Source organism: Gorilla gorilla, chromosome 4 (assembly GCF_029281585.2).
Source record: "Gorilla gorilla gorilla isolate KB3781 chromosome 4, NHGRI_mGorGor1-v2.1_pri, whole genome shotgun sequence".
NCBI lineage: Eukaryota > Metazoa > Chordata > Mammalia > Primates > Hominidae > Gorilla > Gorilla gorilla.
The window spans coordinates 87,547,070-87,560,827 of record NC_073228.2 but is presented as its reverse complement, the minus strand read 5'-3'; the positions used below and the strand labels follow the sequence as shown (position 1 = coordinate 87,560,827).

Sequence of the window (13,758 nt, the reverse complement as noted above, 5' to 3'; positions counted from 1 at the left end):
TAAAAATCAATCTTTTATTCCAGTGATTCCACATTGCCATTTCATCCTCCAGCACTTACATTTTTATTTCAATTAACACCAAAGAAATTGTTAGCACACTCACCTTTATGTAGCGCATGGGTTACTATTAAGGTTGAACACATCCATAAGATGCTCTTTATATTTATGAACATCTTGGCCTAGAAATGAAGAAAAACACAAAGTAAATCACAAGCATTCACGTTTAAAGTGGGTCATAAATCACATGCTTTTTGTGCATTGTATGTAATAAGGGTAGTATTAAGCATTAAGTAATAAGAGTAGAAGAAGTAGCTCCTCTTGGACTATAAAAACAGGAGGAAACTTGTAATAGCAGAAGCTATCTCAATGCTTTAATTATTAGTTTGAATCTCATCCAATGCAGCCATTACCAAAATCATTCCAGAATACAGTTTGGGAACATATAACAATGTGGATGTGTGTGACAACCACAAGTGAGTAGGCTGTATGAAGAACAATAGAGGCCACAGCTCAAGTAACTAGTGGCTAGGAGCTGGCACAAAAAGAAATGGGTGACCACAAAGTCTATTTAGAAACAGAAATCTGATGATAAATGGAGCAAGAGAAGATGGGGAGCAATAGAGAAAGATGTTGAAAGAAAGACATCTTCATCAAGTGTAAGGTGAGAAGGAACCAACTGGTGGTTCATGCACATAATACCAAAACAGAGAATAAGGACTTCGGCAGGCTTTTTAAAGCACAGACTCCATGTAGTTTCTAGCTGGCTAAACAAACAAAACAAATGTATTATAAGGAGGTGTTAATTACAAAAGTGACCAGTTCTTGCCATGAATTTTAAAGCAGTACCAACAGTTCTAAAGTCTCAAGAGTAAAGAATGAAAGAAAATACCCTGTACTGAGTCAAGAAACTGCCCTGGCTTTGCCATTTAATTTATTGCATGACTTTGGAAAAGACATTTAACAATCTGGGTCTCAGAATGTTCCCTTCCAGCTCAAATTTCAAGGCAGCTATAATGATGAGGAGGAGAAGTACCTGTGTTGGGGAACCATCTAGAAATCAAAGTGCCAACTTCAAAAGAATGGCAAAAGATTATTTGGTTTTCACAGTTGTGTCCTCCTCGGTAGCATTTAGAACTATTCTATAATAGCCATGTGTTTCTCCTTTCTAACACAACTCTGGTTCCATTCTAGTGCCTACCCTCGGCCACATACTTTGGAGAATCCTGGGTCAAACCCCAGCCCAAGGGACGATCCTGATATCCTAAGTCAATTATAGAGGTACCATTCCCTTTTCCAATGATTGGATTTGGAACAGTATATAATATAGTTTTGGCCAGTGAGATGTGAGGGGATCTCTTCCTCCAGTGAAGGGTCCCTGGGAAAGATAGATTCAACCTGAGAAGAGAACAAAGGAAGAGGTGGTCAGTTTTCTTCCCTGGACATTATCATGCTGGAATCTTTCTGCTGGAACTGTTGTAGGGATTTTGCATCCATGAGTAAGTGAGATACCTCTGGAAATGAAGCTGAGAAAGAATCCGTAAAGGCAAGGCGTAAGTCCTTAAGGATTAGACCTAGAGTGGACCATGCCTTTGAACTTCATTTTATATGAGATTATAAATGTCATTATTGTTTAAACCCAATAAAATCGTGACTTTTTGTTCCTTACAGTTGAAAGCATCCTAACTGGTATATGTTTTTCAGCTGGGACCCTGAAAAACTTCATTGGAAAATAAATTCTATATTATTTAGCAAACCTAGATTGAAAACAAGCTAATGCTGAAATTAGTCATAAATTACAAAACTGATCTTGAACATAAATAGGGCTTGGAGTTGTACAGCATTTAATTAATTAAGACCTTTTCTCTTAATTTTTTTGCATTTGATTTCTTTATATATTTTGAAATAAGAATTAGACCTTTTCAAAACAAAATTTTTAAATTCTATAATTCTAGATACTTTCTGAAGAGCATTTTTTAAGCTAATACATTATACATCTTATATTTTCCATCTATAGACCAACTGATAATTCACAATGAAAAACATATGGTTGATAATCCTAAATTAACCCTGATAATTAAGTTTGTTATTTATCCTATAATCACTAGGATCTGCTGATAGACTTTGTTAAACACTAACTGGGAAATGCCATAATGTTTCTACGTTTCTGGATTTCTTATAAGACAGCACAGCAAGCAGGAAGTATACACCACATCTCTATGCTATTACAATATTTTAAGGAAAAATAAAGGTATCAATTGCACAGCCAAAGTAAAAGATTGTATTTTATGATAAAAAGGTGTTAAAGAAAATGCATTCCATGAGTATTAGCTGAATCCAAATAAGAAACCTTTCTTTATGGCGTGAACCTGGGAGGTGGAGGTTGCAGTGAGCTGAGATTGCGCCTGGGCGACAGAGCGAGACCCCGTCTCAAAAAAAAAAAAAAAAAAAAAGAAATTAAAGATCTTTCTTTAATTATACTTATAAATAATAATTTCCTACTTTCCTTCAGGAAAATTTGTTCTCTATTTTTTATTTTTCTTTTTTTTCCAGGAAATCTTTATAAGCCTAATTTTAAAAGTCTGGGCTCCACTGTCAAATAGCCCAGAATGCAAGTTCTGCATTCTCTACTTATATTCTGTGACTTTGGGTAAAATACTATATCTCTCTAAACCTCATTTTCTGTCACTACTTAGTTGTGAAAATTAGTACTTACTGAAGTGATCACAGGAATTGATAAAATAATGTATATAAAATAAATCTCAGTGATATACAATATATCAGTACTCAATATTTATTATTAAAATTACTAATTCAGACTTTCTGCAGATGTTCTAACATAGTTTCATATCACTAAGAGTAAAAAGAATAGTATTTGGGGCTCTTACATTTGAAAATTATAACCTAGGTTATCACTATTGTAGCAATATACACTTTATGCTTGGAATAAATCATCCTATAACTTATTGCTATGTACTTCAAATTATCTGTAAACATGTCTAATCTCCTCTGTAGAACAGTAGGCTTCTGGAAGGCAGAGCTAGTACTTTATTCAACTTAATAATTCCCACAATATTTCTTCAGTGCCAGGTTCAGGGTATATCCTTGAGGAATGTTTGTAGATCAAATACATGATCAACGCCTCTATTTCTTATGCAGAAACACCTTTGAAACTCAGTGCCAACAATTCCTTAACACCTGAAATACTTTTGAACACTTTTGAATCAGTCCACTTGAAGATTTACCATGACCCAATAATATGATATTTGTCAATATCTAGAGAGTCAAATCTCATTTAAAAAAACCAAAGGTGTGACCCAGGAAAGGATCTTCTGTATTTGAGTTTCCTACTCAATTTAAATACTAAAAATCGAACTCTTTGTGCCACACTCAATCCTTATAAAAGTGTCTTTTGCTGGGGAGAGGAGAATGGTCCTCCATCTACATAGGTACAACAAGTATACGCATCACTTTCCTTAAGATTACCCCTAAGACTAGGTAAGAATACAAGGAGGAGATCAGACATGCTCTAAATACATTTGAATAAGTTGCATAAATATGTTTGAATAAGTTACTCAATTTAAAAATTAGACTGTTTACACTAAATATCAGATCTCTAACTTCTTTCAAAAAATCAGAAGGTCTAGCAACACTAAGTCTATATTTCAGCTGGCTGATCATGAGCATTAACCAAGCAGCAGTCTCCCCTTGAGTCTGTGTGCTCAAGGCCATTACTGCCCCCACTTAGTCTCTTACCCATTTCCACTCCATGCCTCGCCCCTGTAGTCACCTAAGTTTGCAACCCTTGAATTAAAAGATGATCATTTATTTCTACAGTAAATATATCAGAGGACTTTATTGACTTTAGCTGCCTCAGAACTACATTTCCATTCCCTCTTCTTTGGAGTCCAAGACGTTCATTCCACTTCTCTAATTTTCTCAAGGCTATGTCCCTATCCTTGGTCATTAAGTTACATCTTTTGTCTTCTATGTTTGATCTTATTAAATGGAAAGCTTTCAGAAGCCTCTTTCTTTGTTTTTAGCACCACCCAAATCCCTGTTTCCATTCTTCCACTTTTCCATGTCTCTCTTAAAAGCACCGTCTACTAGTGATAACAACTCTGTCTGCATGGAAAGACCTGAGAGATAAGAGAGTGAATGCCTATATTTAGCCTTCTACTCCAGTGAAGTCAATGAGAAGGGAAGAAAGTCATTGAACAATCCAGGTACAGGGTACTGAGACTGTTTAATTGCCTGGGAGACATAAAAGACAAGGTCAATGGAACTCCTATCCATGAGAAATGTCTGCAGGGAGGATAAGGGACACACCAGGGATGGATGGGCATCCTCCGAGAGAAAGCCAAGATTCTATTAAATAGATATTTAGTACTCTCCCTTGATTCTGGGGAAGCTCAGCTGACAAGGGGTGACTTAAGGACACAGACACGGTGGTTTTGTCCACCATTCTGCTAATTAGGTACCCTAGACAACCAACTTTCTAGGATACTTCAGCTACAAAGTGGATGTAATGAGCATCACGTATCATATTGCTCACTGGTTCTTTCTCACAGAAAGAATCATTGTACTGCAGAGAGAAATCACGTGATTTAGGTGTGAAATTTCATGAATTTACTTCATACAAGTAACAGCATCATGTGAATTCCTGAACCTGGACTTGGCTAAGCTTTTTCACATTGTCGCCCCTTAGCACTCCTCTGTTCTCTGCCTGGTGAACTCCTTTCTCATTACTCTACCTAAGACATACTGTACTCTATTCCCTTTCCCATGCTCTATTTTCATCCTAGCACATATCACCATTTTGCATATGTGATTGGGAATTGCCTTTCTCTACCTACCATAGTAAAAGTTCCAACAGAGCAGTCTTTGATGTTTTGTTCACTCCTGTATCCACAATGCCTAGAACACTCAGTAAATATTTGTTAAAAGAATGAATATACACCCATTTTACGTAATTAGATGTATAATATATACTCAGTTTTATCTATCAATTTTTTCACTTAGAATACAATATATTTTGGAGAATGTTCCAAATCAGCAAATACAATTTTTCCATGTTATTTTTGACAGCTGCATAGTTTTCCATTAGGTGGATACAGCAACTTTTATTTAAACAGTTCCCTATAATGAGCCTTTACACTGTTTCCAGATATTTGCTCTTAGAAGCAATGCTGCAAAGAACAACCTTGTCCATTTGTCTTGGGTGATATTGGTACCAATATCCATCCATATAATAATGTCGAGAAGTGGAATTGCTGGATCAAAGAGTATATACATCTTTTAAAAACTTTTGATAAAGAATCAAAAAAAAGTGATTGCCAAATTATTTTTTGAAGTAGAGGAACCTATTTACTTTAATACAACAGTATATGAGAGACCCAGTTTCTCCACAACCTGGCCAACACAAACTTGCATCAAACTTTTTAATTTTATTTTTGCCAGGCACAGTGGCTCATGTCTGTAATCCCAGCACTCTGGGAGGCTGAGGTGGGTGAATCACTTGAGGTCAGGAGTTCAAGATCAACTGCCATGGCCAACATGGTGAAACCCCACTCTACTAAAAACACGAAAATTAGCCAAGCATGGTGGTGGGTGCCCGTAATCCCAGCTACTAGGGAGGCTGACACAGGAGAATTGCTTGAACCTGGAAGGCGGAGGTTGCAGTGAGCTGAGATCGTGCCACTGCACTCCAACCTGAGTAACAGACTCCATCTCAAAAAAAAAAAAAAAAAAAGAAAAAATTATTTTTTTTTGTTACTCCTCTGATTGGTGAAAAAATGGTGTAGCATATCATTGGTGTTTTAATTACTATTTATTTAGTTACAGATGAGGCTGAGCGATTTTTTCTATAATTTTAAAACTCTATGTCTCTTTCTGCCACTACCTGTACATAATTTTTGCTCATATTTTGATAGATGTGGACTTTTCAAAGTTATTCATAAAAGTCCATGGAATATCAAGAGTTATTAGCTTTTTGTCTCTCAAATGTCGTAGATGTTTTCCAAATATGTTATTTGCTTTTGTGTAATTTTTACTTAGTCAGACCTATCAGTATTTCCTAGAATGGCACTGGGTTTTATGTTTTGCTTAGAACAGGTTTCTCTATTCCTAACTTATTTTTTTTAATCCCATGATTTTCTTTTATCATTTTATAAAAAGTTATTCCCTACATTTCATATTTGATTCATCTTATATTTCTTTTAGGATGAGAAATCAGGTAGAGACTGATTCTTATTTTGCGTGGACCCATCAATTGTCCTGAAACCATTTATTGAATAATTCTTCTTTTCCACTGAATGTCCAACTTCATTGGAGTCAATTTCTGTAATCTGTCTTCTGATTAATGAAACTAAACAATTTTTAAAACAATATGCCCCTCTCTGATTTATTTTATAGATTTAGTAGAAACTACATGGCTTGGGTAATGCAGTTATTATTAAAATTATAGAATTAGATCAATATGAATCCCACGACATAATATATTATCATCCATTTTTTGTATAGTTTTTCAAAGTACTTACTCTTTTGATCTTTATAACTGCATATTCATTTAATAGATTATGACACTAAAGGTCCAAAAGTAATATCTTTGCTTGGTTTTCTCAGCTAGTGAGTCCAACTCAAACTTTCTGATTCCAAGTCTAGTGCTCATTCCACTATACCTCAAGTAATATCAAATCAATAATTTAATAAAAAGATTATAATTTATCAAATGTTTATTGTAAAATATGTAATCTCATTTTATAGACATAAACACCTCTTAAAATCCTTAGAAGAATGAGGTAGGATGTATACAGATGTGGAAAGTATATACATTTGTATCCTTTTATAGTTGGTAAATCCACCCAGAGGTGTGTTTCAGGAAACAGAACTGACACATTAAACAAAGATTCTTTGTACTGACCTCTGAAATACAACCACCTCTAACACATTCAATGGTAAGAACTTAGCAGTGTTTAAAAACCCTGTATACACACACACACACACACGCACCCCACACACACACACACAGACTTCATATATATGTAATTTACCAAGTCTAGGCTACAAGAGGAAACTGGCAAAAATTCACTAATTGAAATGGAGCTTGGCCCAGACATCCATATCTAATCCCCCTTTTCTGATTCCAAATCAGGGAGAGTACATGCTTTGTGTTTTCTGGTAAAATACAGACCTACGTAACAATCAGCATATTTTCTCAGACCAGAGCAAGTAACTCCCAACAATGAGTGTTTGTCAGTCCTAACTGGTTTCTCTACGTGGGTGGTGAAAAAATACCTTACTACAGTCATTAATTCTTTCTTTCAAAAGAACCATGTGTCTTGAGAAGTTCTGCTCCATCACAGGGCAATATCCCATTTTAAATACAGTGTTTACCGATGTTTGTCCATGAATGACGTCAACAAAAATGTTTAAATCTCACCAGGAAAGGAGGGCTTAGTTGCCAGACTTTGGGAGACAGAGTTAGTTGATCTTTGCGCTCTCAAAGGCTCTGTTACTCAATTAAGTGACCAATCATTAACTCCAAAGTATTTAAGCCTAATAATACAACAAAAGAGAGAACAATGGGTAGTATCTTTAACATTAATCATCGTCACCTTTGGTTTAGCTGTTTAGGTCCTTTCCTAGCAGAATTTACAAGTGTATAGATACAGGTATTCTGGAATATCAAAGGCATCTCCCTCCAGTTTGCAAACACAGGGAAAAAGAAGAAACTTACATCTGTAAACCTATGTAAATCTAGGGGGATTCCTTTCAAACCTCGTTTTTTTGAAAGCAGGAAATACAATTTAAAACCAACTCTGTTTTTATCTACCAAAAGAATCAAAACTTTGAATTCTGACATAAATCCTAAATGATTGTCTTGAATCTCATTCCGCTTCCTACCTAATCTTCTCACAAGAAGATTAAGGACTGTGGACTTGGTGCTGGAGGAAGTAATTGCTCAATCACATTGGAATCCATTGGAACCCTTTGCAATATTACTGCGGGCAGACAATACAATTCTAACATATTTCTTTCTTTACTCAGAGCTCAGAACAAGAAGTCAGACTCTTGGAGACCTTCTCCCTGATGTACTGCTCTTAACATTTCCAAGTTACAAACTGGGAACCGCTTCTATCTCAGAACACTAATTGTTGCTTCCATTGGTACCTTCCTATTTTTATATTACACTCACAACATCCTATTTTAGGACTTTATGTGAATATTTTCAGGATGGGTTTGGCAAAATTGTCAAGAAGTGCTTAAAACAATTAGGTCACAGCTTTCAGCAGACAAAAAGAAAAAGACGTGGCTGTTAGCTACAGAATCTGAGGTGATGGAAAAGATCTTTAAAATCCAGTTCTTCCAATATACAGCAAAATGGGAGGGCTTAAAATGCAGCTCTAAGAAGCACCGTCTCGTCTGCACCAAGCTTCTCCAGGTTTCCAGCTCAGTCACTCCCTAAATAGGTGCTGAGCTTCCAGTCCCCGCCAGGTCCCCGCTAAGGTTCCTCATTGAGACACAGGAACCTCAGTTACACTCGCAGCCCTTCCATGTTTGCCCCCATGAAATTCTATTAGTCTTGTCGAATGGCAATATTTGCCATTCCAGGCGAACTCTTTATGACAGTCTGGAACGAAATTAATCTGTTAATTGACTAAAAATGGGCTTTAGAGTGACCTGAATGTATTTAAAAAGTCAACAAATGGAATACGGTATAAAGTCTCATTTTTCTGACAAAAAGTTTGCTTGGAGTAAATTTTAACCTCTCCCCTGCCTCAAAACAAAAGCACTATGCCCCTCCTACCACTCCCAAGAAGCAAGCAAAAAAAAAATTAAAAAAAAAAAAAACTTAAATAGCCTTTTAATAAGAGTGTTCAGCGCTGTCTGGATGGAACTCGGGTCAGCTCCAGAAGCAGCCGGCCCCGAATCCTGGGGGCGAGGCCACTCGGCTCTCTCGGCTAAGCTGGGCCCTGCCTTCCCCGCCCCGCCCCCATTGGCCTCGGTGGGTGGGGGCCTCGGCTGCGCCGACCGCCTGTACGGCTGTACTGCAGTCTCCGAGCCCAGGAAGTCACACCCGTCTCGGCTGGGAGCCGAAGCGCCAACCCACGTGGCGGCTGGCTAACCCAGCCGCTGCGGGGAGCGCCCGTTGCGGGTCCTCCCTTGGCGCGAGGTGAGCGAGTGGGGGCGGGCCCCAGACCCAGCCCCTTTGGGCGGGGCTGGACCACCTCCGCTCGTCTAGTTCTTTCCCACCCTTCCATCCCGGCACGCCTCTGCAGTCACATTTGTTGCCGCTGGGAAAGGGAAAAGAGTATCCTAAAACGAGTCTCGAAATTCAGACCCAAACCCCGAAACGAACCCTTCCGGTCCGTTCCTGGCTGTTTGAATGCCATCTGCCCCATCTCCGTTCCTTTCTCCTTTCCCTCCCCTCCACGGTCCTCTTTCCTTCCACTTCCCTTCCTTCCCTTTCTTTTTTCCTCCCACTGCCCGCCTTCTCTCCACTTTCCCGTGCGACGCGCGCCCTGAAGTTGAGGAAGTTTAAGTTTTGGATTAGGAGCCCTTCTTTTGCAATATCCTGGGGCGGGGCCCTAGCGTTGGGTTCAAGTGGTCATGGGTTTTGAGAGCACGGTATGTGTATTATCTTTCTTAAAGACGCCCAGGGTGGCGCGTCGAGACTTCCGAAACCTGGCTCCACCTCGGCCATGTGCGTTCGTCCACTAAGCGGCGAACTGGACCCAGGGCGCCGCGTGCGTTCCAGCCGACTCGCGAGAAGGCATCTCTGCACTTCGCACAGACCAAGACCTTTTTTCAGGGTCCTCCAAACTCCTAGATGTACGCCGCAGATTGTGGAGTGCAAAATGAATGACTTAAGGGAAAACTAGGGCCTTCCATCCTTGAACACAAGGTTGTGAAAGATGCTCGCTTGGTCTGGGGGGCTTGTTTTTCTCCACCCGTGCGAGACTTCTCCATCAGGGGGCGCCCACACCCGCCGCAAAACTCCCAATTCCTAGACATCTAGGTTCTGCAAGTCCTGTGAGCTGAACTGTGGGCAGATCCGAAGGAGCGCACCGCCTCCCTCGCTCCTCCCTCCCTGCTGCCTTGGAGGACGGGAAAGGCAGGGATTTCACACTAGCCATTCATTTGTCAGCTGTGGGGGAGGGGACGCAGAAGCTAGAGAGAGAGAACAGAGGCTGGGAGAGGGGAAGGGAGGCAGAGAAGATGGAGACAGAGGGAGACACAAAGATGAGGAACGCGACCCAGAGAGACTCTGCCGCGGGTGTGCGCGCGGCAGGACAACTCTCCAGGCGCCGTGTAGATTTCTCCCCCTTCCCGCAGCATCTCCCAGGGACATGCAGGACTTGCCGAGACGCAGTTGGATTGGAGAGCAAATAGTTTAGGCTATGACACTATTTTTCTACCCCGCTCTCCTCTGCCTAACACCCAGACCGCTCCACGCCCAGTGACACAGACCGCGGGCCAGAACAACCCGGATGCCCCAGGTCTGCACGCACCAGGGATGTCGCCCTACAGCGCCCACGCCTCTGCAGGACGGTGGGGCGCTCCAGCCGAGGACGTCCCCCGGGGCTCCCGGCACACGCGCGCGCCGCTGCCGCTAGACCTGCCAGTAAAGTTGCTCAACTAGAGCGGAGAACTAGGAGAGGGTGGGGAATATGTAAGGAAACGGAGGACTCCTGTAGTCTGGGCGAGAGGACTGGACCCAGAGGCCCCTGATTCGGGTCCCCGAGCCACCTTTGTCTGCAGTGCGCTCTGGGTGCCGGTTTGCTTGTTGAGATGGGAGCGACAGACCCTATTTTACTCTTCAGGGTGAGAAAAATTGTTGCACACCCCTGCCGATTCAGAACAGGCTTTTCCCGCCCAGGGGCCTCCCAGACCTCCGCGGGGCTCCAACAACCCCACCCCCCATCCTCTGCTCCTTCCCTGCTGGCCCCTTCGCACCGCGTGCAGGACAAAAGAACCCAGGGGCGCCGGGAGAGAACCGTGACAGTCCCCAAGTAGTCAAAGAGACACGGCGGGGATCCTGCACCTCCCCCGGCCGGACCTCCTCCCAGACTGCCTGCGGTCTGAAGGGGTCAGGTCCGCGCAAGGTCCCAGGCTGCTTGGGCGCCGGGTCGCACTGTCAGGAGCTGCCCGGGAGTGGCTTTCCAGGAACACCAGGCACTGACCACACACCAGGGGCTGGGAAACCAGGTGGCCTGCACCAAGGCGGCTTCGGGGACTTGTCTGTGGCAAGTCTTGGTAGTCCCCATTCAAACTTTTGCCTCGAGCGTGTTAAGAACAAAAAAAAAAAATCAAAGTGCCAAAGGTCCCTCTCTTCTCTCCAGCTCAAGAACCAACCACTTTTCTATGATTTCTTTACAATTTATTCCCTCCCTTCCCCCAATTCCGTTAGTCATTTTACCCCCACCCCACCCTGGGTTTCTTTTGTCTGAATCTTTTTCAACACCAAGGTCCCTCTGTATGCTTCTCCCCAAAAGCCCTTTTGAAAGTTACCTGCATTTTTTAAGTGCCTACATTTTCTTAACTTCGCCTTACAGCTCTTTGCCTTAATTAAAGCCTTCTTCCAATTGCTTCTTTTTTCTAAGCTCGCGGGTTTTTTTCTATAAGTTTTTTTGTTTTTGTTTTTTAAGGGGGGAACAAAAGAAACGTGATTACCTTGGAAGGCGGCTTATTGCAGTTTGGGGGGAAAATTCACTGCAGCGCTGCGAGACTGGGTTCGGCGTTGCCCAGGCGGGTCACATAGGAAGCGTGGTGGCCCGGGGAAGGATGCAGAGGGTGCGGGACGGTGCTGGAAGATGCGGGAGGATGCGGGGCTGGCCGAAGATCTAGGTCCCAGCTCCTGTCCACAACACCTAATGTTCTCGGCTGTTGCGTCCGCACGCCTGTAGTTCTTCCCCAGAAAGGCTCGGGGCAGCTCGCCTGCAAGTTCAAATGCGGGTTGTGACACCCATCATCATTATATCACTGTACCGTCAGAGCCGAGGAGGAGACTCAGCGAGAAGAAGGAGGAGGGAGAGGAGGAGGGTTCATTCACAGGCTCCAAAAGCGCTCCGCAGCTTCAGCCACTCCTAAGAGTCCAGGCTTGGAAAGCAGGCGGAGGGGCGGAAAGGCAGCTCCCCGCGCCTGCGGTAGGGACCGCCTGCCTCCCTCCCCAGGCACTCCCACCTCTTGGCGTTTCTTCCTGACAAGAAGTACCAATCGGCTTGGGGACAGCAGCGCTCCCCATTCAGGGACTCACTCAGTAACATCGCTCTGCTCGCGGAAACCACTGCCCTCCCACTCCTTCCCCACCCCCACTTCCCCGCCCCCCGTGCAGCTAGTTCTGGGTTAGGGGAAAGGAGCCCCCAGGCTCTTAGGGGGCAGGCCAGCAATAGACAACTGAGTACGATCACTTCTTCTCGGGAGCACACAAAACTGTAAAATCAGCAAAGAACTTGGTTACAGCGTGTTTACGCGCCCACAGAGCTTGCCTGTCCCATCAAAGGGAAGTGTCAGGCTCAAGGCTCCTGCCAACCTGAAAGAGACACTGAGAAAACGAGATCCTTCGGGGACCTAGAGGGAAAGTGTAAGAATTCCCCACTGCGCTCCCAGGGAACTGCCCAATGGGGAGCCCGGCGTCAAAAGACCCTGGTAATAAAAGGCTGGACAGGAAATTCCCCCAGGCAAATCCCTTGTCGGATTCAAAGAGAATACTTTTCCTCTGCCACAAATCTCTCCCCACATAAGTCTAGATTCTGCTTTCTTCGTTCTTCCTTTCCTTCAGTCTTTCCAAGTATCTCTGAGTAGAATATTTGATAATTTTCCCGAGTAACAGGGACTTCTTGGAAGTATCAATCACCATTCATGCTTTCCGGAAATAAGACCATAATCTTTCATGCGTTTATGCGATTTTTTTTCTTCAGTCAGGCCCACCCCACTGTGTAAACAGCATCAACACATGGAAGAGTCCCCTGCATTGTGTTACAAAAGATTTCCAATAGGACCTTACAGAGCAAAGGGTCAAACAGTTGACACAAAGGATTTCTGTCCCCTTAGAAAAGAGGGACTTTGGATTTTCCTTTTCTTTGAAGTCAAGTATGAGTTTATACAATAGGAACAAAATAAATCCAAGGTGCACATCAGTATAACACTACGGATACTAGAATGGATGGCAAACTTTTCCTTCTACACAAATATGAAAGTATCCTCACAACTCTTCTCTCTGAAGCCTCTACTTAGAAAATTATATTAAACATAGGACCTCAAAACAGTAGTGATTAAAGATGAAAGCCAATTTTTCCTCTCAACTTCTTTGATTAGTTTGGTTTAAACTTATGCTTTAAAACTTTTAGTAACTTAGACTCCTGTGCATGCGCATTTATAAGATTTCTTTTATATTTTGTAATTTGTAGGCATTCAGCATGGTCATTGATTTTAAGTGATAAACAGGTAGAAGACTTGTCAGGATAATTTCAGTTCTCACCATGTGCATCTTTCATTTCTTTTGTTATTTATCAGCTCTCTGCAGTAATATAACTGTCAGTTACATCATTTGGAAATCAATGTGTTTTTGCAGTGAATTATTTATTCTTAGTAAATTTATTGTACTGCCATTCCAAACATTGAAATTTGATTTCATCAAATGTTTAGAATGATAGTCACAGAGCAGAATCAGACTTCAACCTTCATGTATAACATGCAAACAAACTAAGGTGCAGAAAGTTACTGTCCCAAAGTCACACAATTAATAGTCCAGTGGTC

The 13,758-nt window shown here is 42.1% G+C and overlaps 1 protein-coding gene across 4 annotated transcripts in view; it reads right to left on the bottom strand.

The window, feature by feature from the left end:
• The window catches only part of VCAN (versican), a 110,610-nt gene extending 98,319 nt beyond the window's left edge, over window positions 1-12,291 (bottom strand). For 2 of the 4 annotated variants that reach the window (XM_004042242.5, XM_004042244.5), the window contains exons 1-2: window positions 11,674-12,287; window positions 104-179 (exon numbers count right to left, since the gene is read on the bottom strand). In XM_004042242.5, the coding sequence (XP_004042290.5) occupies window positions 104-173 (70 nt within the window). In that variant the 5' untranslated portion in view covers window positions 174-179; window positions 11,674-12,287. Of the gene's footprint in view, window positions 1-103; window positions 180-11,673 lie in introns of all 4 variants that reach the window. The other 2 variants (XM_004042243.5, XM_055389539.2) reach the window with 2 other exon arrangements.
• Window positions 12,292-13,758: the final 1,467 nt, after the last annotated feature.